This window comes from Chaetura pelagica, unplaced genomic scaffold (genome assembly GCF_000747805.2).
Source record: "Chaetura pelagica isolate M959 unplaced genomic scaffold, ChaPel_1.0 scaffold13, whole genome shotgun sequence".
NCBI lineage: Eukaryota > Metazoa > Chordata > Aves > Apodiformes > Apodidae > Chaetura > Chaetura pelagica.
Genome location: NW_009954543.1, coordinates 2,722,668 through 2,750,652, shown reverse-complemented (window position 1 = coordinate 2,750,652; position 27,985 = coordinate 2,722,668). Strand labels below are relative to the sequence as shown.

General features: G+C 37.5%; 1 protein-coding gene across 1 annotated transcript in view; it reads left to right on the top strand.

Moving 5' to 3' along the window:
* The first annotated feature begins 4,121 nt into the window (after window positions 1-4,121).
* The window catches only part of PLEKHH2 (pleckstrin homology domain containing, family H (with MyTH4 domain) member 2), a 49,173-nt gene continuing 25,309 nt past the window's right edge, over window positions 4,122-27,985 (top strand). The window contains exons 1-7 of the mRNA XM_010004946.1: window positions 4,122-4,244; window positions 18,789-18,851; window positions 20,884-21,033; window positions 21,483-21,566; window positions 23,045-23,126; window positions 24,884-25,066; window positions 26,821-27,806. Coding sequence (XP_010003248.1) covers window positions 4,122-4,244; window positions 18,789-18,851; window positions 20,884-21,033; window positions 21,483-21,566; window positions 23,045-23,126; window positions 24,884-25,066; window positions 26,821-27,806 — 1,671 coding nt within the window. The remainder of the gene's footprint in view (window positions 4,245-18,788; window positions 18,852-20,883; window positions 21,034-21,482; window positions 21,567-23,044; window positions 23,127-24,883; window positions 25,067-26,820; window positions 27,807-27,985) is intronic.

Sequence of the window (27,985 nt, the reverse complement as noted above, 5' to 3'; positions counted from 1 at the left end):
CTCCCCGGCGTGGGGAGGGGGCGACGCGGTGTTCCCGGGCCACTCCGTCACGGTGCAGGGTGACGTTGTGTTCGGTCACCGCGATGTCACCGGCTGCAGCAGCCCCGGGGTGCGTCCACCGGTGTCCCCTCGGCAGGAGACTAAGGAGCCTGGGGTGGCTTTAGGTCCCTTGAGGCCCGGGCTCCTCTTGTGCTGTTGGCAGTGCCCTTGCCATGTTGTCCCTGCTGCTTCCCCAGAAAAGGAAAGCGAGGAAAACAGAACTTGCTACATTCTTTTTAAAATTTCACCTACAGATGAAACACGGGTGGCTAGCGTTGTGTCACACCGCGACCTTTAAAACTGCTGTCATTAGAAAGAGGACGTGACACGACCTGTCCTTTAATGCTACACGCATTTGACAGCGCTCTGCGGATGGATGAGCCGTCGGTCCTGCCTGTTCCCGGGGCACTGGGCACGCAGTGGCTCAGTCATGAGCTGCGAGGGGACAGCCTGGCCCCTGAAGCCAGGAGGGCTCCCGGGGGGTCTGGCCCAGTGCTGGAGTGGGAGAGCCCAGGCTGACGTGGGGCCTCCTGGGAACAGCTTCATCAATACCTGGGAAGCAGCAGAAAAACTGTTGGTGAAACATATTTTGAAGGGAAGTTTTAAATAGCTGAGGCGACAGTTTGAGCACAGAGTTATGCAAAATGAGTCAAGTGGAAAATAAAGTTACTAGTGTTTCAACATGAGCAAGGGCCCTGGCCAGCAACAAACCTGAGAATGACTTCCTTGATTCCCAAACAGGTCCACTTTGTCTCATAATTTCCTTTCTCCAGTCCAACCTTTATGGCTTCAAAAATATTTGAAAACGCTGAGTTTTGGGTGAAAAGGGTGGAGGCCTGAAATTTCAGGGGTATGGTCCAAATGCACTTGGACTGGTGAATATTTTAGGTGGGTGTAGGGCACCCACCACGTACTGCGCAAACACGCTCGTGCTGAAACAGAAGGACTTACCAAGGCTTCTCCAGCAGAGAAAAGACATCCAGAACATATAGACAGAATAGGAAGTGTTTAGCTAAACACATTTTGTTAAAAACAGAGGAAAACAGTGCAATAAGGAGTATGTACATTTGTAATGTTCTTCAAAAGCTAGAACATTGTTCCCACCTTCTCCTTGAAATGTATTTTGATTTCCAAGCAGATGACAAAGAAAAGGAAACTGTATCAATCTCTTCTTGAAGCCTATGAAGAGGTTTATAAACTTAAAAAATTAAAAAGACAAATTTAACCTTTCCAGACCTGTCAAACTTGTCTCAAATAATTTTTTGATTACATAATTAGAACTTGCGGCTTTAATATGCACTTTTTTAGTTTACTTTTCAACAGCTTTTATTTTTGAAGACTGGGGGAAAATGAAGGGCTTCACAGTGGGAACTGGAGCAGGAAGAAGGGGAGGACCTTGTGTAGGTTTGCTGATTCAGAGTACTCTATTAAGCCAAGAGAGATGAACTCATTTTTTTCCTCCCTTGGGGAATCAAGCAAGAAACAGGAAGTCATTGATTCAAAGTAAGATCATTCACTCTGCAATTGTAAACAGTGCCTGTAAGTATTTCCAGAACCCATTGGCTTGTTGGATAATGTGAAGTAAATTATTATAATCTCTAACAAACATCCCATAATAAAAAGAGTTATTTTCAAACGCTTTATCTGTAATGTTTAAACAGTGGAGTATTAATTGGTTGGACATTGAGAAACTACTTGGCTGAACACATTGCTCGCTGCCAGAAATTCATCTACTCAAATGTTTTGTCTCTTAAAAGCCAAATATTTTTAACTCCACCCTGTAATATTACACCCATGAAAAGGCAAAAATTGTTTCACTATTTGATCTGTTTGTGTTTTCACTACTACAAGCACTGTAATATCCTACTGTTGACCAGATGCTGGCTGAGTTAATCTCTGTTTTATGTAGCTGTAATTAGTAAAAAAAAAAATCCTAAATAGTCTAAAAAAAAGTTGTCATTCCTCGTTACTTGGGAGAGCAGAATCCAGTTTGTCCAAATCAATCTGCATCTGAAACTTCTGCTGTTTCTGTGAAGCAGAAGCTGTGGCTTGGAAGTGCCTCCTTGAATGTGGGGACTCTGCACAAAGGAGAGAGGAGTGAGGATTAGGGACAGAACAAGAGTGAGCAACCTGGTTCCCAGTTTTTTGCCAAGCTTAAAAGAAGGGTGGAAATGGTACAAAACACTGATCACCCAGAAGGCTTGCAGGTGAAATGCTTGTGTCCTTCAAGTTGAGAATTTGGGTGTTGCAGGATCAGCTCGGGAAACTATTTTAATAACATGCTTAAATCCCAGTGAGTCCATTGGGTTTCCTGATGGAGGATTCCTGAGTAGGGATGGTTGTGGCCTCAAGGTTAACAGTTTGAATCATAGCCTGCAGTACCAAGAAGAGAAGAGAGTCAAGAATGGAGCAGCTACCTTCAGACAAGTGATTGTGGTGATCCTCTTCTTCCTTCTAACTTAAGATACAGAATGAAAGGAACAAATAATTAGGGTACGTGAAAGGAAGGAAAGTTTTGAGACAGGAAGCTTTTCACCCTCTTAGCTGTAATGAACTTGAGAGTAATTTGAATCATTGAAAATTTAGAACTAGAAAATATTAATGTATTGTTAAGGACTTTTTTGAATCCTGCTCATGATTTTGATACCTCTTGCAATGCTTTGCCTTTTTTTATTCCTGGTGTCAGGAACAGTGGAAAAGATAAATCCATAGGTCCTTCCCCTCTAGCTGATGAGAGTTTGGGGAAAGAGGGAAGTGGAGCTGCCTCCTCCAACAATGAGAGGAAGAAGAGTTCTTGAGCCCAGGCTTCTGAAGGACTAGAGCACACATGGGGAGGGGGGGCTCTAAAGACGTTGCTTATTAATCCATGCTGAGTCAGGAGCTGCAGTATAGATCTGTATTATGCATGATTTTCCTATGCCAGCCCCTTTCTTCACACTGAAAATGGTTGCTACTTGCCTTTCCTTGCCAGACTAATTTTTCATGACAAAGGTAACAAACATGCAGCATAACCTTATGACTTCTAATGTTTTGTTTGTTGTGATCTTCCAGCTGCCTTCCTCTGAGTGGTGTCTTTATGACTGTTTGTTATTTCAGAGATACTTAAATACTTAGGGGAAATTGAAGCTTTATTTTCAAAGCTAAACCTGTGTGTTCAGAGACCTGCAAAGGCCTGGGCCTTTGCTCATAAGGGGACTTCTTTAACTGAATGGCTGCCCTCAGCCTTCCACTTACTCTCTGTTAAGCCACCTACAAACAGTTGGAATAAAACAGAGCCCAGTCCTTCTGCTTACACACAAATTATTTTCTTGGCTTCGCAGACTCAAGCCATGATGAGCCAGCTTCATCCTGAATAATTTGTCCAAAATGGTTTGTCCAAAATGGCACTGAGTTTAATTTCTAGAGGCATGAGCAGTTAAATGTAGATTCAAGCACAGATTTGAACCCGAAACATGCATGAATCAGGATGTCCTGAGACCTGCAACAGCTGATGTAAAAGGATTGTTTCTCATGTGGGGGACCCACTGGGGACTGTTTGCTCACCTGCCTTTACATTTTGAGCCATAAACTCCCCTTTGCATCTCATTAAGGGTATTATTTTCAAGGCAATTTGATTGAGCATGAGAATTTTTGAAACACTTTTAAGAGTCATCTGCTAAACATTAAACTTACATAAAACCAAAGTGGTACTAAAACATAGGTAGTTAAACTATAAAAGGCATTTTCTCAGCTAAAGCTCAGTTCTCTACAAGCCTCTTCTCTGTAATTAAGGATATATACAGTAATTGAAGATTACATGATGTGTCTCTGCTCGTCAAACGTATTGTAGCCCAAAAATAATTGAAGAAATTAAATTATGCTAAACCTAAATATTATTAACACATATTTCAGAAATCTCCCAGTTATGAGAGACTAATACAGTTTTACTAAGTTTTATGAAGCTATACACATACAAAATTTGGGGGCGTTCTAGAGATTTATGTAAAATAAGTTGGTATGTACCAACATAAAAAAAGTCAGACATTAAATAGAGACTGAATTTGACGTGGAGATTTTTTTCCCTTTCTTTTTCCAGCATAAATATGGCTGAACTTTCAGAGCCAGAAGGTACTGTAAACTGGAAGGAAAGATGTTTAACTCTGGAGTCACAGTTAATGAAATTCCGTCTCCAGGCAAGCAAGATCAGAGAATTGTTAGCAGAAAAGGTAAGTCTATGGTTTGAATTTTAATGCTGTATAAATTATTTTATTAGATGATGCGGGCTGATCATGTAATGGTTTGAGATTACAAGTACTGATATTTTTTTCAAGAAGAAATAAAAAAAAGCATTTTAAAACAAGATGTATAGAAAGCAGGTATGGTTTAATGCTGTGAAAGAATTTCACACATTAGATTTGCCAGCAAGAAATGTTCATTTTCAAATATGAACACACTGGCAACTCCTTCAGAAAAAAAAGGCGTATTCAGGAATCTTTTTACAACATTGAAGTTAATGTTTAACACGTTTTTCCTAGGTATTTTAAGATCTGATTTAATCATGGAATGGTTAGGGTTGAGAGGGACCTTAAAGATCATGAGGTTCCAACCTCCCTGCTATGAGCAGGGACGCCTCACACTGGATCAAGCTGCACAAAGCCTCATCCAACCTGGCCTTGAACACCTCCAGGAAGGGGGCAATTTAAGGCATGGAAATCACTGGGGAGAGTATCCAGAAATATTATTTTCCCAGTATTCCTTAGCAAATCATATAATTTACTTGTTTTTCTTATAGTAACACATCTCCAGCTATGACTCAGTTTGTTTGAAAAGATCACCATTGTATTTACGTGGCAACATTTTCACAAACAAGGCAATTAAAAGAGTAAAAGGGACAAAACATTTTAGAGAATCTTTGGGATTCTATTATCATTAATATTTGCAATGAATATCTAGTAAAGTTATTTTGTCAAAACCACTCTACATGTATTTTTGTATTTACAAAGAACTGTGGGTGATGTATGCTGTTACATGCTCCATTCCTTTCCTAGTAATGCTTAATATTTAGTTTCCTTTGACAGCTGAATTAACTATCAAGTATGTTTTCACAGAGATAACTATCTTAATTTCATTATCTTTCTCAAAGTCCGTTAGATCTCTATGCTATGCACCATTTATTACTTCATTGACCAGTCACTAAATTTTATAAGGACCTTCTTATAAGTCTTTCTAGCCAGAAAGCTTCTGTTACCCTGATTAACAAAAGACTTGGTCACAGGCATTGCAGAATGCTGGGTTTTGAAAGTGTAACCAGCTGAACAAATGCCATCCCTTTCATTTTACATTTTTTCAAAAAGGGAAGGCTACTTGTCTTCTTCATTGCAGTTAGCAAAGCCCACAGATGAGGTAGTAACTCACTATCATCAGGCTTGGAGGAGAACATCCATCGAAGAGTACAGTGCTGTCTGCTATAGCAGACTATAGGATGCATACACAGTTGGGGCTGATAGATGACATATATCTCTCCTATCTTTTTACCCCATTCGGATCACAGCTGTTTGGGATGGAAGTCAAGTGGCTAAACACTGGACATGACTTTTCTAGGGACTTTCCAGCAGCCATAACTACTCTTGTTTTATGCAGCTGGTGATTATTACAGTTAAAACTCACCAACAGCACTTCACAAAAGTCTTGAGTTTGAAAAAAAGATGTTAGAAGTTTGAATGCTTTCTCTTTCTCTTTTTATTTTTTCCCCTTACACATTGCATTTACAGGCTCTTAACTGCTAGAAATGCCCTCTTAAATTAAAGAAATGCATGCATAATTGTGTAGTTTCAAAAGTAAGAATTTTAAAAAAACAACAAAAGAAGAGGGATAAAATCACAACTCTTCAGCACTGTATCTGATACAAAGCATTCAAAGGAAAATCACTTATTCTCTCTCATCTGTGAGAAAAATTACTGCAAAATAGATTAAAAAATCCTAATAACTTGTCATGTTACTTCCCTCTTGTTTTAGTTTGCCTTAGCTTCCTCAGAAATTTTGGAAGTGTTTACAGGAGGTAAAAATGGGAGAAATATTTTCCATTTAAGACTATAGGTTCAACAATTATTCACCTGGGGTAACTGGGTATATTACTCTGCAGAACAGAGCATTAGCAGACTTCATGAAAAGCGATCCTTCTCACTATTTCACTTTGACTTTTTAATATGAATCTCTCATTCAAAATCTGGAATTCAGTTGGGACACACATCAAAGACCGGTCAGAGTGCAATAAAACCAGACCACATGCATCTGCAGATTTATCAATCTTGCACAGTTCAAGCCCAACAATTTTCAAAATGGGCACTAAAGTCTTAGATACATTAATTTGTACATTGGTTTTGTTTGTAACAATCCAGTGGTTATTTTTCACATATTTTTATTTTAAATTCCAAACTATACAAACAATTCTTAGTAAAGGGAAAGATACACTTGCACTGGTTTGAGATGAGACTGCATGGCATTGTTACTCAAAAATGTTTGGGAATTAGCAAAATGAATAATGAAGACCTGACCAGCCAATACTTGATTGGCATCCTGATACTAATGATGAAAGGGGAATACGGGAGGTACTTTGTAGATTTATTACCTGTTATAGAATGAAACAAATTCACAAAGCGCAAAAATATTCTCACTCTTACTTTGATTAGCACAGGCCTTTATTTGTGGTTTTGTTTACAATCATGTCTGTGCTATGAAATGTGTACTAAAACATTGAATAATAGCACCAGACAGCATTCTACTTCAAAATAGCAACAGAAATCACAGTACCATAGCATGACAGACATAAAACTCTCATGGGTATTAAGCTATGTAATTGTTGTAGAAAACAGAGAGACAGTGATACTATAACAAAACAGGTGGTCTTGACAGTAAGGTAAGATAAGTGAAATGGTGGTAATTGCCCTGTCTTCCTCCTCTGCTTGTATTTGAGAGGTATCTCTTCAAGACAGTGAAGCAGGAAAAGGAGTTTACATCCCATTACACTGTGTGTATGACTTGTCAGAAACTGCCATTTTTTTTCCCCTTGTTTTTCTGTAACTTAGTCTAAAACCCATTTTCAGTAAGGTTTTGCTTGACTCTTATCCTTTTCCAATATTTGTGACCTATGTGCTTCTCTAAATACATTCAGACAGCAGATTAATTGAGAGACTTATACACTGGAAATCACATACCTTTGCAAAGTTAGTTTATTTTATAGTGCCCTTCAAATAAATGAAAAATCAACATGGAAGTCTTCTGTATATTCTTGTAATAGATGTGTTCTAACAAAAAAAAAATCAAGCAAAAACAAAGTACTAGGTTTTCTAAGTCCAGCAAATACTCATCCTTGAACCTCAGTGGTTGAGGAGTTTGAGAAATTTGCATTGTAAGTGCATTTCAGAAGTAATGCTACTAGAACTTTAATGTTGTAGTGACTTTGGGGAGATGAAGGGAGAGGGGCAAAGGAATAGACCATGTCTTCAGAAAATTAATTTGCTCTTGTTGATTTGTTTGGATATTTTGTTTTCCTTTTGCCAAGTAAAGAGTCTATATTTATAAATGTAACATGCAAAGAAAGAGACCTTGTTGGAGTTTTAAGCAGAAGCTGCTGCTGTAAGTGGGAGAGGTCTTTACAGGAATTTAAGGAATGATGTAGAAACTATCCCTAGTGCGCCAAATTTAGGATGGCTGTGGAATCAAGTTTTAAGTAGAAGCATTTATTTCAATGCAGCTTGATTCTTACGCATACGAAGAGTTTACTAAAAAAAAACCTTCCTTGAGTAAAATACTACAGTATTCTATGGCAAGTTCAGCTCCTACCTAGCTTTTTATGACATAGGAAATGTTGGTGACCCTCATTCTTTTCACAGTAAGTACATTTTTCAGCTAAAATATGTGAGCAACATCAGGTATAAAGTTAATGTTTTTCCTAACACTAAAAAATCCTTTTAGTGGAAGGACTACACAGCTGTGTAAAGTTTCCTCTTGGGCAGCCTTCATCAGACCCCCTAAGGATTGAATATGGCACTTTCCCAAAGTTGCATTATGTGCTGTCCAATAATACTCAACATTGACATGAATGTCTCCAACTTTGTTTCCATCAATGCTGAGGGTCATTATTTTATGCTTTGAATTATTTTCAACAAATATAAATGATTAAGAGAGAGAAATGTTTTCATGTATGTATTGATTTGTTTTCTTTTAACCTTCCATTTGGATATTCTCTGTATACATGCTCAGCTGGCAACTGAGTCTGTATGTAACAAAAGCACAGAATATGAAAATTGAATTATAGCTGATTTTTAGTCCAGATTCTATTTCCAATATATTCCAAAGCATAACACATTCCTGACTTCATCTTACAACCCAACAACTAAATCCATGTCCCACTGTATTTGTATTCATTTTGCAAGTGTGCTTATGGAATGTTATTTGACATTTCAAAATGAAGCAGATGCAGCATGTTTTGTTATCTGTGGCATTACAATGTCAAAATGAATGTTTTCAGAGGAAAAGTCCATAACACATTTGACTTGTGCAGTAATTGCCAATATGAAGACTATAAAAAAGTACAATAAGCATTTCCAGTTGCATTCAAAGGATTATGAAGGGTAAAGTAAAAAGGAGCAAAATAACATAGTACCAAAGTTATTAGAATTAAATTTTTTTTTCTGTATTTCAGTTGCACTTAAAAAGCTTCAGATGCAATTAGGAAGATACAAACAGGAGAAAGCAAGAGGAGTTAAAGGAGGATAAAAGTTAACAGTTTATCTGGTTCGAGTCTTAGGTTTGTTTAGGCCCTTTTTAATACTTATACCTTTCTTCTTATGACTCTTTTTTTATTCCTTGTCTAAAAATATATGCCATGCTTTTTTTATAGCAGTGAACAACTATTATAAACTTCACAGGGTGAGGATGGAAAAGGAAAAAAAAAAAGAAAAGAAAAAAAGAGAACTCAGGAAGCAATAAATTAGCTGCTCTTGTAGAGGCCAGGCTGGGTAATGGCATGACAGAGCACAGCCCTTGTGGAGAGGCTAGAGGATTCATATCTTCCCTCTGCTGGTATTGAGATGAGGGCATCCACGCTATTCCAGCCCATCGAGATGAGGAAGTTGATGGAAGCTGTGGAAGTTGTGATAGTGAGCAGACACCTGTGCAGATCCTTAGCTGATCTAGTATTTGTTTAGTATTTTACTTGTAGGAACTAAAAGATGTTTTTTCTCCATTTTTCATGGAGGGGTTTCTTTTTGCACTTACAAATGATGCAGCTAATTTTCATCCCCTCAGTCTTTAAATATCTGTTGTCATGTTTTCAAATGCATTATGTTGTCTTACGTGTATTTGTGGAATCTCTTATGCCTTTATTGTCTGTGTTTCCTAGGTGTCCTATGCACTTGAAGTTTCAGTCAAGTTTTCCATTTTTTACAGTTTGGCATTCAGTGGTACTTTTGCTTTTTAATTCCTCACATCTCATTTAGTGCCATGGGAAGAAAACCCTCCTATTTCAGATGTTCATTTGCCTCTAAACAGAAGTCATAGTTCAGCAAGACAGAATTTCCACAACTGCAGTACAATCATCAAAACAAAACAAAACAGGCAGCTGCCTTTTAATACAGATTAACAACCAAGTGGTTGCTAGATTACTATTTTCATTTTAAGCACTATGTGATACTTATTTTCCTTGCCTGCTAAAGTGCTTTGGTACATTCTTCCATCTTGCTAAACAGTATCTTCATTTCTTTCAAGAATTTGAATGTTATAGTGATGTCTGTTTGTGGCCATCTACATAATTTCTATTTGATTGTGTCTCTGCAACTTAACTATCAAGACAAGATGTGAGCTGGAAAAGAAGACAGAAAGAGTGAATGCTTCTACTATTTCACCAGGCTTAAGAAAGTCCTGTGACTGACGTTGGGAAAAACACAATTATTCAGCCAACATTACATGCTGCTCATTTGACCTTCACTATGCTGCCTCCCCAAATCCCACTGCTGAATTTAACTTTTTGAAGTCTCTATATTTGCTGGCAGCTGTCCTAGACTACTAATTCTGGAAGAGCTCCTTCTCTGGACTTTTCTGTTCCATATTTTTAATTTATATAAATTCCAGAAGAAATAATTAATTTTGCTACAATGAACTCAACTGAAAGGTGAAAGATTGCTTTTTCATATGTGCTTTTCACACACCTAGCAAGCACTAGGAAAACCTTTTGAGCTAAAAAATTATTATTAAAATCATGTTTAATTATTGAAAAGAACTTGAAAGGAGTAATATATAACTTGGAGGTAAAAATGGACTCAAGGAGACTGATAAAAATTTTGAGCCTGATCGTTTTGGAAACTGAGCAGATGGAGACTGATAATTTTTGTAAGTTTCATTTTGTTCCAAGGAAAGGCTTTTGTGCTAAACATAGTTCATGTGAATGAGCTGAAGAGCTAAAAAGGAGAGTTAAAGAGAGACTTGAAATTGAGAAGTGCATTTTGCTTAACTAGAAGAGTGGTGCCAGATGTTGCTGTAATTAGAAGTGGCCAGATTGTGATTCTGCACATCAAGATTAGCCAGTTCAGAAGAAGCAGGAGTAGCATCTGTATAGATACCTACATAAATATATAAAGTTGGGGTTAAAGACCCAAATTACTTTTACACTCCATATTTCTGACCACAGCTGAGGCAGAGAAAAGAAATAATCCCTGTGGTGACCACTCTCAAGAGAGATAAAATGAAGAGGAGAAGTTATATAGATGGCAAATTTTCAGAAGAATAGTTGACACTGCTTTTTTCATGAGAAGAATTGTAGCCTTTTACCTTATAATAAGTCAATGGGAGAAGATAAAACAGGAGTGCACTGAAAAGTGGCAGCTTGTGAGCTGCCAGGTTGTGAGCACTAAGCTGAGTTTTGCAGTAGTCATAAGCTAGGTAGGCATTCAGGTGGGATTTGAAGGGAAAATAAGGCTGGAGCTTTTGGAATTTAAGCCAGAGAACTAATTCTTTCACCTCCATTTTTTAATTGTTTTTTTTTTCATGTAGGAAATAATAACAAGCAGTAAAATTCCATATACTGTGAACCAGTAAAATAGTAAAGACAATTCACCATGATCTATGAGTAGCATTAGGAACCTGTGAGCCCCATTAAGACTTAGCCTTTTGCATTAGCCCTTTTGGGGACATCTATGACAAAACAAAGATTGGGTTCAGAAAGCAGTTCTTCATTGTGATGACCAAAAGAGTGGTAGTCAACAGCTCAATGTCCGAGTGGAGATCACTGATGAGTGGTGTTCCTTAGGGGCTGGTATTAGGACCAGCACTGTTTAACATCTTTGTTAGCCACATGGACAGTAGGATTGAGTGCACCCTCAGCGAGTTCGCTGATGACACCAAGCTGTGCAGTGCTGTGAACACACTGGAGGGAAGGGAGGCCATCCAGAGGGACCTTGACAAGCTTGAGAGGTGGGCCTATGCAAACTGCATTAAGTTCCACATGGCCAAGTGCAAGGTTCTGCATCTGGGTTGGGGAAATCCTAAGCACAATTACAGGCTGGGCAGAATTCTCTGGATTGAGAGGAGTCCTGCAGAGAAGGACTTAGGGGTGTTGGTTGATGAGAAGCTCCATATGAGCCAGCAATGTGTGCTGGCAGCCCAGAAAGCCAACAGTGTCCTAGGTTGCATCAAAAGGAGGTGATTCTCCCCCTCTACTCCACTCTTGTGAGACCCTACCTGGAGTACTGTGTCCAGTTTTGGAGCCCCCCAACACAAGAAGGACATGGAGCTGTTGGGAGTGAGTCCAGAGTAGGGCCATGAAGATGATCAGAGAGCTAGAGCACCTCTTCTGTGAAGACAGGCTGAGAGAGTTGGGGTTGGTAATTCTGGAGAAGGGAAGGCTTAGGGGAGACCTCATAGCAGCCTTCCAGTACCTGAAGGGGCTACAGGAAAGATGGGGAGGGACTTTTAGCAAGGGCTTGTAGCAATAGGTCAAGGGCGGACAGTTTTAATGTGGAAGAGGGTATATTTAGATTAGATATTAGAAAGACATTATTTACTTTAGAAAGACAATACTTTACTGGAACTGGTTGCCCAGAAGAGTTGTGTAGACTCCCTCCCTGGAAGTGTTCAAGGACAGGTTGGATGGGGCTTGGAGAAACCTGGTCTAGTGGAAGGAGCCCCTGCCCATGGCAGGTGGGTTGGAACAAGATAATCTTTAAGGTTCCATCCAACCCAAACCATTGTATGATTCCAAATCCACACCATTCAGAAATATTTTATAGACTGCATCTAGTTCTAGAGAAAAGCTTTTCTGCCAAAATATCCAACTTCATTTTTTACTGAAGGCATATTTAATTTTATAAATACAGGTAGGTCTGAAGTATCACTTCCAAGATTTATGAGACAAAATGGATTTGTATTAATTACTTAAAATGCAGAGCTATTCTAGAAAAGGTAAGCCTTGTTCAATATTGTGTTGCCTTTGGGATAGAAAAATCATCCAGAAAAGAACAAAGTATCTTACCCAAGACATGCTAATTCCTTCTTCACAAATGACCTCATTTATTTTTCCTATGAAATACCAGTGTCTTTCTTTTACATCTGTGCTCTTTAGGCATTTTCCTTGTGTGGCTTAATTGATCAGATCTTATTTTAAAGCTTGTTGTAGTTGATAAAGATTTAGAACTGTCCTTAATACGTAGAAATCAGTGTCAAAACAGAAGGAACAATGTTTGAAAATATGGATATATAGAAAAAATACATTTAAAATAAATTAGTTACGAAGTAGAAGGAATATTACTGTGTTACCCTTAGCTAAACTATCAGAAGAGAGACCTTTTTGTAAAGAGTAATTAATACTTGTAAAACAGTTTTACCATTGTTTTAATTGACAAATTTATGCAGGGCTTTATACATGTATAGATTTGGCATAGCATATTTTAAAACATGAGAACTTGTGGTCATCAAAGCTATTGACAGACAGATGCCTTGCTTTTAGGCAGGGATGGCTCTTTTCATAGGGTAGTGCAGGGATTTGTTGAAAAAATGTGGTTTAAACGTAGGAATATAGAACCAAAAGGGGAAATCTAGATCCCATGCAGTGCTCTAATATAGTTGAAAGGCATATTCTTCAAATAATTAAAAAATTTCCAAGTGCCACATAAAAAGTCAGATCTTCTGCATTTATAGCTTCTACTACGAGGCAGTTCCAAAATCTTTTTTAGTCAATGTGGAAACGAGGGTCTTGTAATTTCTATTTCATGTTTATTCATCACCTGTTTATATCTGCTTGCACCTTTGAAAGACAGTTGTAGATGTGTTTATCCCTCTTATAGAAGCAGCCATATCCCCAGAATTGTTCAGTTTTGGTAAGTCCTGTGTGGTATGAGTCCTGTGTGGTATGAGGACTGAGAGTTCGTTAAATCTAAAAAGAGTCAAATGTAGTACTTTTCCTTTTACGTTGAACACCATTTTTCAACAGAGATGGTCTGGACCTTTTTTTCAGATGAGAAAGAATTGAAAAATTGAAATGCAAGGAAAAAAGCAGACTCTAAATGTACCATCCTTAAGTCACTGGAAGTTCTGCACTTAATTAATAGGCTGTATTTCTGCTTCAGAAACATTAGGTCTTAACTCCTTTTTCCTTTTTGAAAACTCTGACCTGTTACCAGCATGCTTTGAAAGGCTTACAGAGAAGTGATGTGTTTCTTTCCTTAATGATAATATTTTTTCCTGTATTTATTTCAGAAAGATTTCAAACAGTCTATGTGGTACAACTGTGTTGTTTATAATATTTAAAATCAGGACACAGTGCATTATGCGCTGATTACAATGTAAATTTTAAATATGAGTGGGTCAAATTATTATGTTGAAAACTAACCTGGTTTAAAAGTTAGGGTTTTGTTCCCATAAATAACATTAATTTTCAAATCTCAAAATGCAAAGAGTTCAAACAATTTTTATTTTTAAAAAAAATATTTCCTTTAAAATTATTAAATAATTATTTCAAATATGAGGAAAATTATTGATTTAGTGCTGTAATTTCTCTCCAACTCACATTACAGAAACAATTATCTGCATATATATGTATGTAAATCAAAGTATATATACACAAATATGAACACAAGTGGAGTATCTTTTGAAATTTATGAGCAATGACTTCTGAGTTTGTACCCTTACGTGCAAAAATAGATGCGATTTTATGCAATACATGCTTTAATAAAACAAAAATCTCTTTACTTACACAAGAATGTATGTTGAACATTTCTGAATAAAGTCAAGAAGCCTCCAGGTGAACTCTGAAAAAAATTACTATGTGATTTGCTTTTCTATTGTAAAAAAGGCCCAGTGACTGTGTGTTGTGCTTCAATGTCCAGACCTCCAAGGCAGTGCACTTCTTTGTTTTTATTGCTGCCATGTTTCTTCAAAGCATTCAGTATTTATTCACATGTGGCATTGTTCATTGTTTGAACAAAAATAGCTGAATTTGATGAGTGTCAGATGTAGAGCAGTTGTTTCCTTACGAAGTTTGAAAACAAATCTGTTTCTTAACAATAGATACTATTTTCCATAATTTAGGTAATTGATGCAGCGTGCACTAATGCATTTTCTGAAAATAATAAGAGGATTTTTGCACTCAAAAAAAGAGAAGGAGAAAGTGCAGGTTAAACTGGCAGTCTGTTCTTCTGTACCGATGTTGATGCTGTTCTTTTGTCAGTATGTGTGTATTTTTTGTTCATGGGCCTGAAACATTTTACTCTTTATATTTTAAGACTATAAAACCAAAACCATATAGATTATGCCAGGACATCTCTGATTCCTTAATGAATTCTGGAAAGAGCCTGAACCAATCACCATAGAATCACAGCATGGTTTGTGTTGGAAGCAACCTCTGCAATTCATCTAGTTTGACTCCCTCAGTGAGCAGGGACATCTTCAACTATATCAGGTTATGTTATGTGCATGGCAAGAATATTCCTCATGGGAGGCTTACTGAACTGGGGGATTATTTCAAGTTACCTGATTCAGAACATGATAGAAAATAAAGCTTAAATATACTTAACATGCAAAATGTTATCAGTGACATGCTGGCTCTCCATGTTTGTCCTGGGAAGCCAACTTTATTGATACTTTCCAGACTCTAGTTCATTCAAGAAACATCTAGCCTAACAGCTGATATATACCATTTATTTCCAGTGATACTGGTGATTTGCATAGATTTATATAGAAAGAAGCTGGTGGGACAGAGGTCTAAATCAACAGACTTTTCTGTTTTTCATATCACTTTCTGTATAAAGTCAGAGCTGTTCATAAATATTCAAGTTGCAGCCATAGGTAAGAGTTCTTTCTTCTGCATCTCTAACGCACTGACCTTTGCCTCTAAATGTGAAAATGGCTACAGTTACATGCCAATTCCATCATGAGGTTAAGTTTAGGTATCATTAGCCCTTTTTTTTTTTTTTTTTTTTTTTTCTTTAAATAATTTGAGGATCTTAAGCTATCTGTCTGTGGTATGAAATTGTCTTCATAGTCACTGGTAAAGAGAATTTTATTATTGAGGAGTTGAAAGTATAACTGTTGTTTTAAACAACTAGCTTTTAGCCCAGTCACGTATTTTCAACTTCTCTCTCTCTCTCTCTCAGTAATGCTATGATCATTGTTATGAAACCACTTACTAACTTAAATAGAAGGTTTAAGGTTAAGTTTCCTTTGTGAAACAAAATCCTTCCCTTGGAACTAGTTCCAATCTTTTGCCCAACATGTCTGAAAGCCTCCAGAGTATCCTAAAGCAGTAATTTTTTCCTTTCAACTTCACAGACCTATAGAGTAGCAAAGCAGTCAGAGTATGGATGTAAATCTCATTTTTAGGCAAAACCATTTTGTGGATTGGTTGGAGGTTATTTATGCAAGTGGGAAAAACATAATTTTAAAGTTTTGTTATTGTTACAATAAACACTTCAAAACAAACCTATATATAAACTCTAAATAAAAGGGAAAATTAAGACTTATTGTTATGTAGCATCAAATTATTGAAATCCTGGCCAGTTTAACTGTAAAATAAGTCCTCATGTTTGGTAACCATGTATTCCATTCTTGCTGAATAATATAGATTGCTTTTTGAAAAAATTTTTATTAACTAAAATAAACTGAAGACCTTTTAGAAATTTTCCAAATGAAATCTCTCCTTTAGTTGTTGCCAGGAAGCTGACTGACGTATCTGTACTGTGAGATCACCCAAAGCTTCTTAGCATGCCTTCTTGAAATAGTTAACTTTTACAGAAGCAAAAATAAACCTTACACTTCCATTTTTAATCTCTGAATGCTATTTTTCTTGGTAATTATTCCCTCAGCTCATTTAGCTCCTAGCTTTACATTCATCTTAGCAACAGCTTTATTCAAATCATGTTCTTTGCCCCAGTACTCTATTTGAATATAATATTATGTTCCTGGTCCAGTGCAACAGTATATATTCCTAGCCAGAGGTGCACTGTACAGTGTCAGAGTAGAAACAGGGGAGGAACTTAGGTCTGTAGTGCACTGTGTTATCCAGGACTCAAATTGCTGCTTAGAAGAGCAGCACTACTGGTTAATGCTTGTACAGTGGTTCAGTGATCATTAGATACTGCTAGAGAGACTAGTTGTTTTCAGGTTTAAGCCATATTGGAGCTAGTTGAGCTGCACTGGCAGCTATGTGGGCCTGGCAAGCAGCATTTTCAGATGACATTTACACGTATTAAATCTGCCAGGTTCTGGTAAGATCTTACAGCTGAACAGGATTTTACTTATGGGACATAAATAAATTGCCAATTACTGGTATGGCAGTCATGTGCATTTACAAAATGTTTGACTGCAAAAATTGATTAACAACTTGCTACTCGGCAACAGAGAATTTCACATTATAAATACCTGAAGGAGTTTTCTTGCAAAATATTATAGAGTATTAACACTTTTACTTGGCTTGGCGTAGTGTTTTTACTACAGTGGAATGTTAGCTAACCATATTGCAGAAATCACCTGGATTACTGAATCCTCAACTGACTGAAAAAGATATGTCTCAAAATATATTAAAGTGAGTCTTGTAAACCAAGCTTCTATTTGAACATAAAACCAAAAAGACAGATGGAAAGTAACTTTAGAATTCAAATATCTGAACATTAAACTCAAAGTTAAAAAAAAATTAAATACATGTGACCCAAGAGGAAGAATGAAGGTCTGTCCAGACTATTTGTACATGAATGACTTGGGACGATCATTTCCTTAGAACTGTTATTGCAAAACAACTCACTGGGGACCTGACCATAACCACCAGTATTACGAAATGTTTGTGGCTCTTCTATCAACAATGTCTTGTGGTATCATGATGTAGACTTTAGGTTTTTATAGCATATGAGAAAGTACTAGAAGGTCAGTCACAGCTTTTTTTTTAATGTTAGTGAAAACTCATTTTTCCTGCTTTCAGTTTTTGATTGATAAAAAATGATGACTTGGTGTTCGTGCCTGAATTAGGTGCTGAAAGTAAACAAAACTGTTAATGTGATTGACAAAATAATTGGGGAAAGGGAAAAAAAAAAAAAAGAGAGAGAGAAAAAGAAACAGAAAGATGCCAGAAATCAAATACAAACTGGACAGGATTAAACTGATTATTTAAAAACCAAGCAGTATACTAGAGAAGAAATAAATTATTTTCATTTGCATTATTTGTGTCATGTGCTTTTCTACTGAAGCTGAATATTGAGTATGCCATGCCAATGTTAAATATTTGATGTTGCATCTCTTCATATGGATGGAGGCCTTAGCTGAGAACTGGTAGGTCTTAAAGTTGTGAAATAATATATTCATTTCCTTAGGTACTTTATAGTATATTTTCAAACCTCAGTTTACTTTTTAAAGAAATCATAATTGTATTGTTCACCAAAATCAGACTAGAGAGCTCTTACCAAAATATAACAACATGTTTTGAAAAAGTTTATTTTTGGCCTTTCTGTTCCACATTGTTGGAAAAGCTTTCAAAATAAATAATGTAAAATGCAGGGGTTTTCCGAGGTCCAGGGCAAAGGTTGAGCCTGTAATTTATTAGACATCATTATAATGTAACTGGTCAGGGTTTCTGCAGGGACCTGCACTCCCTCCTCATGTGCTGCTCTCCGTCTTCATCCATTTCTCCTCTGGCTTTTCACTTTTTTTTTCTCTGTAGCACCTGAATCCACCATGTCTCTTCTGCCACATGCCTCCTTTCATGCACGGGGTGGAGGAGTCTGGGACAGGCCTCGCAGCACAGTTCTTCCCAAAAGCTATTATCTGTTGAATTCAGAAGAACTGGAGGCCAAATTGCATAATGTGCCAAGTACCCTTTACTCTTGCCTGTTTTGGAAGGACATGAAGGAGCTTAGCCCTTTCTAAGCGTATAAGCCTGCATGAGGAAAGTTTCAGGGCTAATGTCAAAGGAATTTCTACTGTTGGTAGTGGGGAAAAAAAGCAGGATGTCATATAGCAGCCACAAAATTGTACTATGAAGAAAATTAGAAAAATTGTTTTGCTGTTTGTTTTTTATTTCGTAAAAGAATCTTAACAATGTTTTAATCCAGTCACAATGATGAGTTATCTTCCCAGTCTGTCACGCTGTTTATCCTTTTATTTATTTTTGTGCTCCTACCCACAACCTGTCTTTTCCTTTTCAAAACAGACTGTGAAAATATGTTTCACTGTGGTATTTCTGGCGACAGGGAGACGGCATGGCCATTTTATTATATATTTTTATGTATCTACAGATGCAGCAGCTTGAGAAACAAGTTGTAGAAGCTGATCGTCAAGCAGAGAGAGCTTTTCAGCAGGTATATATATGCATTGAAAAAAAACTCCACTAGCTATGTGCATGTTACTGTAATGCAGGGAAATTCAGAAAATTGCTGGTTTTCTTAAGTATTGCTCAAAAGGGAGAAGACAATTTCTTTTCACAGCATATCAGAGATGTTCTAACACCTTTCTCTGCTCTCTATCCAGTTCAGTTCAATAAAGTCAAAGCTCACAGCACAAATCGAAAACAGATACGTGTAGAGCTGCTTCAGTGAGGCATTATGAGTCTTTAATATATGATGCACATGGAAACAAAAGGGAAAGGAAACAGTAACCTATTTCAGAAAATCTGTAAGAAAATAAAAGGAGGCTATCCAATACAGTCTTGAAATAGGATTATTTTGTGTTGTTTGTTGTTCTTGTAGAAGTTACATCATCTAAAGACTGAGATCACAGCTAAATATTTAACCAGCATTGCCTTTTGATTATAAATGGCAGTTATAGCTACTGCAGACATTTTATGAACGTCTCTCATCTTCTCTAGAAGTCCATAATCTCTTACTGTTAGACAGACAGAAACTGAAAATTATAAGAATAAAAATTGATGTACTACTAATTTGGAGTTAGAAAATGTTCCTGACTACAAGCCAAGTACTTTAAGCCATTTTTTAGAATGTTTCTGACAATTTCACACAATCACAGAATCTTAGAGGTTGGAAGGGACCTCGAAAGATCATCTAGTCCAACCCCCCTGCCAGAGCAGGATCACCTACAGCACATCACACAGGAACTTGTCCAGGCAGGTTTTGAATGTCTCCAGCGAAGGAGACTCCACAGCCTCTCTGGACAGCCTGTTCCAGTGCCCTGTCACTCTCACAGTAAAGAAGTTTTTTCTGATGTTTACATGGAACCTCCTGTGTTCCAGTTTGCACCCACTGCCCCTTGTTCTATCACTGGACATCACTGGAAAAAGCCTGGCTCTGTCCTCCTGATACTCGCCCTTAACATTCATGAGGTCACCCCTCAGTCTCCTCATCTCCAAGCTAAAGAGACCCAGCTCCCTCAGCCTTTCCTCCTAAGGGAGATGTTCCACTCCCTTAATCATCTTTGTGGCTCTGTGCTGGGCTCTTTCAAGCAGTTCCCTGTCCTTCTTGAACTGAGGGGCCCAGAACTGGACACAATATTCCAGATGTGGCCTCACCAAGGCAGAATAGAGGGGGAGGAGAACTTCTCTTGACCTACTAACCACACCCTTTCTAATGCACCCCAGGATGCCATTGGCCTTCTTGGCCACAAGGGCACATTGCTGGCTCATGGTCATCCTTCTGTCCACCAGGACCCCCAGGTCCCTTTCTCCTACACTGCTCTCCAGCACGTCAGCCCCCAACCTGTACTGGCACATGGGGCTGTTCTTCCCCAAATGCAAAACTCTACACATGCCCTTGTTGAATTTCATCAAGTTTCTCCCTGCCCAACTCTCCAGCCTGTCCAGGTCTCACTGAATAGCAGCACAGCCTTCTGGTGTGTCAGCCACTCCTACCAGTTTAGTGTCACCAGCAAACTTGCTGAGGTTACACTCTGTTCCCTCATCCAGGTGGCTGATGAAAATATTGAATAGTACTGGTCCCAGTACCGACCCCTGAGGGACTCCACTAGTCACAGACCTCCAACTAGATTCTGTCCCAATTTCTGTTGTTGTTTTTTCTTTACACTGTTCACTTGTTCACTAAATAAAACATTGTATTAAGCCTAACAACAGCTCCCTGTCCATAAATTGCATTCTTGCCATATTGGCATTTCTAACTGTTTGTGTGTTACAAACCTAGAAGCCTCTCAATAATGCTAACATAATCTGTATAAGATCTGTCAGTTTTCCCAGCCCTATTGGTATTAGATGCATAGGGAGACATAATGAACTGTGGAATTTCTTCTCAAATAGACTTCAGAACTTTGCAAGGTTATCTCAGATCTTAAGTGTGGGGCAATCCTAACAGTCCATTTTGTGATTAAATTACTACCTTTAACTTGGAGTGTTTTGTTTCTTAGTCTTACATTCAACCTTCCAAATAGGTGCAGGTCATGGAAGAAAAATTAAAAGCAGCTAATGTTCAAACAAGCGAATCAGAAACCAGGTTGTACAAGAGATGTCAAGATTTGGAGATCCTGATACAAGATAAAAATGACATAATACAAAAATTGGAGCAACAACTTGAAGAACAGGTTAGAAATAATGGTGTTACAAAAGATGAGCATCAATTCTATTCTTAATTATACAAAAGGAAAACCCAATTTAAGATCAATAGTGGACAGAAAAATTAGAATATTTTCTGCTGTTTGTTAAAAGAGGTTCCCATTAGAAGCATATAATTTCAATAAGGTTTATTCACTTGCAAATTATGCTCTGGCTTCCTTGGAAAGAACATCTAACTTTTAAGAAGGGAAAGATGTTCTTCCTCTTTACTGTCTCCTCTGAAGACCTTTTACTTTTCCTAGAGAAAAGAGGAACAGCAATCTCTATGTAAGGCCTAATCACCATTTTTTAATAAATCACCATATATTGCCCAGGAAACTTAACTACTTCAAGCAACCTTAGGATTTGTGTCTGAAGATACTACTCAGGTAGACTGTAATACTCAATGAAAAGTATGTTTATGTCAATTTTTTTCCAGAAGCAAATAAGACTGCAAGAAGCAAAAATCATAGAAGAAAAAGCAGCTAAAATAAAAGAATGGGTGACAGTCAAGCTCCATGAGGTATAATTCTTGCTGCAATACTTATACAGAAAATATAATGGTGAGACTGAATATCCTTAGGCTTCTTGGCTGTTAAAGGGTTTGTGTCATAGTAAAAAAAAAACAACAAAGGCTTCCCAGTTAATTTATTTATATAGTTACTTGCTTGAAAGAGGAAAAATGAAAGCAACAGCATGGAGGGTGTATCCATGTCACTTTAATTCTGATGTCTAGTTTGGTCACCTAGCATATCTGGCTCCTCTTTATGGAGAAAGGCCCCAGAATTGCTTTCTGGAAGGTGTGTGTATCACCAGTAATTGAGAGAGATGAGCTGGCAAAATGAGCTTGCTCAAGCAGATGCCTAAAGTGTGAATAATCCCCAGAAAGCCGACCAAGTCTGCTGGTGCTTGGCAGAAAAAAAGGACTTGATCATTATTTTTTTTTTCCAATGCCCACAGTACTCTTAGTTGTAAGTAGTTTCAGGGGCACCAGCTCTATTCCCAAAAGAGGCCAGTTGTCTCCCTCGTTTCTCTGCTGTGGTGAGATAACCATGTCTTTTCCCTGCCTGAGGCTGCCAGTTCTGATGTGCAGCCATGCTTTCTCCTCCTTGTCTGTGTAGAATTTCAAGCTGCCCCTAAAAGTTAAAATCCTGCTCTGTTGTGGTTAACTGGAAATTACACTTGCTCCAGTTGAAAAACAATTAAACAAGCATTATTTTTGAAGTAGAAAACAAGAAGTAACATTTACTATTAGTCTGTAAGGGTTGGGGTTTTTTAAAATAATTTAGTAAAAATGCAATTAAGTTTAGCTAAAATTAACTTGAAAAAGTTTGGACAAAATCAAATATGACTAGAATTATTTCTTTAGTTTGAAATATGGAGAATCTTAAGCTTGTTTCACAGAAGTGGCTCAGTGTCATCCCATGGGAAGTGTAATTGCTGGCTCCCCTCTGTGTGATATGGGATAATTATATTCAAATTTCTTTTTTTCCCAATTCAGAGCAGCAGTTTGAACCAACATATTTTATCTCCTGGTAAAGAGATACAGCAATAGGTTGCTTGGTTTGATCTTTCTGTAGGAGGTTTTCTGCTCTGGGTAAAGTTTTTTGTACCCATCTTTTTAATCTTTACTGTGGCACCTCTGCTTGCTCTTGGGTTTGCCAAGTTGCACAAAAGTTTGTCATTCTAGCCCTCTGCTTCTATTAAAAATGCCAATGCAGATTTCATTTTTCTTAATTATTAGGACTTTTTAAAGCAGTCTAGGGTTTGCTTGGTTGGGGAAATTATTTTAAAAGAAGTTGAATAACTAATAGTTGTAGGGAATTTCATTGTTCATAATAAACAGATGCATAGAATAGCATTAAGAGAAGCAGCAGAGAGGAGCTTACCACTTGAACTAGCTATATCCTTAGGTAGAATTTTATTAGAAAAAATCTAAATGATGTAATGACTTTTAAAATGGTTTCACCAATGGATGAGACTACATTTCTATGCTTTTAGTTAGAGGTGGAAAATCAGAACCTTCGCTTGATCAACCAAAAGCAAACCAAAGAGATGAAAACAGTACAATCTAAACTGCAAGGTAAATGTACAAACCTTTAAAAAACTTTACTATATATGGCATATTTCTTTCTACTACCTATCAATTTGTGCATCCACATAATTGAAATATTCTGTGAAATCACAAAGATATCAGTTAGTATGAACTGACATCAGAGTGACTGTACGCAAAGGTATTAGGCAAGCAGTAATTTTAGTTTTTATTAAAAAGACATGCAAACAAACCACAACTGCTTTTTGTTGGGTGAAGGAGTATCTCTGTTACTTAAGAGGTTCTGCAAGAAGTAAGATTTTACTGGATTTATGTCAGATCTTTGCTTTCTCTTCTTTATAACATAGGTAGTCCTAGCACTCTTAAGGAATAGATGAATGTTAATCTGCCACTACTTTTTCTAGCAAATTTTCAGCTGGGAATCAGAATTCCAATCAGATTTTTTTAATTACTACATTTGAGTACAGTAATCCAGAACCTTAACTCAGCCACAGTATGTGAAATATGGGAAAGAGGAATATCCCCTCCAAAGAGCATTATTTTGCCTTCATCAAAGTTGCATTTTATTTGCCACCATGCTGCCTGTTCACCAACTTTCTTAAGTCTCTTTGGAGGTTCCCACAGTCCTCTCCATACTTGGTAGACCTGACCAACTTACTATAATCTGAAAATCTTGTTAGTTTGCTGCCTAGGACTTGTTTCTTCACAATGTCTCTCATGTATGTATGTGCATACACAGACATGTAGAAATGTGTCTGTATGTGTATATGTATGTGTACACACATAATATATGAACATATAAATATTTACAAAATACATACACAATCTGAAGGTTTTAAATTAAGATGCACCTCTCTTAATAAGGAAACTGGACTGTTGTTTCTTTGCTATTCCTTGATCAGTAGCAATTCTGTCTACCTTTAGTCATCCTCCTCTGAGAGACCTAGTTAAAGGCTTTTTGAGACACTAAGAATTTGGTAGCTGGTTTCCAGCCCACATTTACTTGTGTGCTAAAATATATAAAGGAATCTATTACTATTTGCAGCATCTATTGCTATTTACAGGCTGGTAAGAGCCTGTAAATTATGATCATGAAGTGCTGTTGTAAACAGTTTACAGGTATGGCTAGAAGCCTTTTGTTCCTGGATCTGCCACAGACGTTTTTATAAACAGGGATGTACAGCATTGTTTCATTTCAGTGTCTGGCAGAATGTCTGTCCCTAAGATTGATTTCATATTCTTGAGGCAGTTACTAATTTTATGCTTTCACCTTCTCTTGAAGTCCTTCATATATACCTTCTAAGCCTGGTACCTAACAGCATAATGTTTGCCATAGCACCCTTACAGATCCTCTTTAATATTTTATCTGAAGGGAAAGCTGCCACATATTTTAATACTATTGTTCTACAGTCTTTCCCATATTACATATCCTAGACCAATCCATAGGATTAATTTCTGTCACAACAGAATAAAACCAGGCATTTCTGCTAGGTTTTCATTCTGCATTATGTGCATGTTTTATATCTTATTGCTGTGAAATGTTTGTTATTTTTTCTTCTACACTAAAAGTCAATCTTTAAGAACTAGAAATGTAGCTCTGGGTTTGTTTTGATATGGGGAGGTATCAGGAAAATTTTTATTCCTTTTTAAAAAAAAATATTTTTTTTTTTGCTGAATTTCAGTTATCTTGGAAAAAAAAAAACAGCCTTACTCTGGAGGGTAAACAGACCAGTAGCATAGCTTGGTGTATCCCATTAACACAAGATTTCTGAATTACTATTCTTCAGAAGCTACAGGCAAGAAATCTGTTACTTCAACACAAAAACCTGGAGAGTGTCAGCGACTAAGCAGTTTGACTTTTGGATGCTTTTCAAATAGAGGAAGAAGTTCTCAACCATCTCCTAAGTTTGAAGAAATAAGCAAGTCTTCATCTAAAGAGTCAGACTACACTGGAGACAAAAACATGCTAGGTACTTAGTCACCAGTACTGCTGTTTTGTTCTGACACAGTGGAAAACTGAAATGGACAACCATGTCAGTGTATCCAAACCAGCTGTCTTCCAAGTACATAGCAGTGCTCTCCCTGTTTAATGCTATTCTCTGTTAGTAGGAAGAAATCCTGTTGAGCATTAGAGTGAGTCTCCATAACAGCACTAATACATTGTTTGGTAACATTAAGTGGCTCACCCTGCTTTGGCTGCAAAAGGAAAAATTTGTTTTGACCCAGGTTTGCTCCACAGTAGTGTGAGGAGATTCAGGCTGCTAGTTCCCCAGGGAAGGCTGTCACATTGTTATGCCTATGTAGAGTCCCACCTAAGTCCAGTTTCTCTGTAGTTTATCTGCACTCCCATTGGTATCCCCATATTAGTTTTATGCCCTAATGCAACAAGATCAACTCAGTTCTCTTTCATTAGTATGATAAAAGTCAGAAAACACAGAAGACAGTCTCAGGCATCTTTTCACACTATTGTTTCCTGTCTGAATAAGGAGAAAGCTCTCTGATCAGCTCATACAATTTTCTCAACAAGCCCCGAGGTCTAGTAGTGCCAGCAAATTGGCTGTTATGCTGTTGTAAACATAAGCAAGTCCACTGCAGCTTGCAGCTTGCCTTAAACAATGAAGAACCCAGGAAGCAGACTGCTGCTCTGGTTCTTTTTTTGAGTCCAAGAGTACCGACTATTCAGAACCTCAGCATTTTCTCCACAATTAATTGTGGTACCCAGAGTTGCAAGTTGAGGTCTGTAGAAAATCAGAAACTGATACAGATCTTATTATTATTTTGTGTATTTATCTGATGCCAAGTTCATTATAGGGGTGAGTATGATTATTTCTGGTTTTATAGAAGAGGAAATTGATTTAAGAATTTTTTATTAAGGGAAATGAAAAGAAACAGAGCTGAGACAGAAACAGATACATTTTTGTAACTTCATTACTTCAATGTGAGCTAAATTATGACTGGTCCAATCCACTTTAACTTCACACAGCTATTTAACATTGACTTTCCCAAGTGTCTGTGTAGAAAAGCCTGAATTCTTTCATCTGTTTTAACTCAAGGGGAGCACATAGGGCCTCACTGACACACTGCAAGCTATAGATCTCTGTAGCAAAGCCAGGTGAAAATGAACTGCATAGGGAAAGCTATTTTGTATACAGTGTCTAAGCATTATTCATAGGCCTCTCTTGTGTATTTTAAGTATTCACCACTGGGAATACCATTACAGCTTGCAGAAGAAATTTCTGTGTATAAACACTGTAGAAATTCTCAGAATACCTGATTTGTTAATGTAATTTTTTTCTGACAAGCTTTTAATAAACTTTAATTTTCCTTAGGTTTAATAAATCAGCTAGATTGATATGCCCTCTTAAGCTTTTTTTTTGTTTCTTTGGTTTGGGTTTTTTTATTGTTTTCATACATACCTGGTTTACTTTAAAATATGGCTTCACTCTGCTCATCTTTACATTTATTGGTGGTTTTAGTTTGGCTAGAACTTTGAGTAATGTCTGCTACAGGGTGTTTTTTTACAAACATCATTGCAACTTCAGTTGCACTCGAAAGATTATAATAATTATCTTAAGTTTTATTACTTACAATATTAAAAAAGCTTAAATATGCTTACTCATTTGAAATTATTACCTACTTACTATTTGCAGACATGGTGACAAAATCCTTTAGCAGTCAAGTTTGCTAAAGTAATTTTCTCATGTTGATTGTATTTCTCCTCTAGAGAAGGATATCCTGGAAACGGCTTTTGCTGGTCCTACACGTGAGAGCAATACAGGTCAGAAGTCATTGCAACAAAGCTCCTCTGGATCAGAGCAGAACAAAAATGTGAGAACGAGCTGTTCATCTAAAGATATAGACAGCGACATGTCGAAGAACTCCTGCACTACAGGGAGTGACTGGAGCTCAGATGAGGATGGAGGAGAAAATAAAGGACTGAAGTCCAGGTGCGCATCAACTCTCTCAAGCCACACATCTGAAGAGAACGCAAGGTACAGTAGAATGGGGAGTGAAATGTATTTGACAGCATCTGATGACAGTAGTTCTCTATTTGAAGAAGAGAGTTTTGGTGTTCAGAGGACTCAGCTCAAGAAGTTGTATTCCTGGCAGCAAGGGTCCCAGAGAAAAGGCCAGAACAATCCAGGTGGAAAGTGCAACTCTGACTTCACAAGTAAAAAGAAGGACCAAGATAGTTCTTCAGATGAACTGAATAAGAAATTTCAATCTCAGAGGCTAGATTATTCATCCTCATCCAGTGAAGCAAATACTCCAAGTCCAATTTTAACCCCTGCTCTGGCACACAAGCATGCAATTCTAGCAACTTCTGCAGATTGTCAATGTACAACACCATCAGATTCTCCTTCAAATTTGCCACCTCCAAAGTTACGGACTCCTAATGTGTTTAGTATAAATTCAGCTTTAGCAAAGAAACATCTAAGCCAGCCCCAGCTGAGTTCTGACAGGATGTTTGGTAGAAATAGAAATGCCATAAGCATGATACGTCCATGGAGACCTCAGGAAACAGACATTGATCTGGTGGATGGAGAAGATACTGATATTTTAGAGAAAATGGAGATTGGCTATGATGGAGTGTTTACCTATGACTGCACTGAAGCAGAAAATGCTGAAGCCCAGGAACCTTGTGATACCACAAAAAAGAGTGCTAGCAACAAACCTCCAACCCCCCCATTACATCGATTTCCTTCCTGGGTAAGTGTAATTACATGTTTTTTTCCTACTGGTGAAACTAACTCATTTTCATGTTTCTCTTCTATGATTTTTGTTGCTTCTACCTTTCTCATTTTCTGATGACAAGACAGAGAGTTACCTTAATTCAAACTAAGAGGACAAACTCAGAAGCTACTTTGGTTTGAAGCACAGCATTCCTG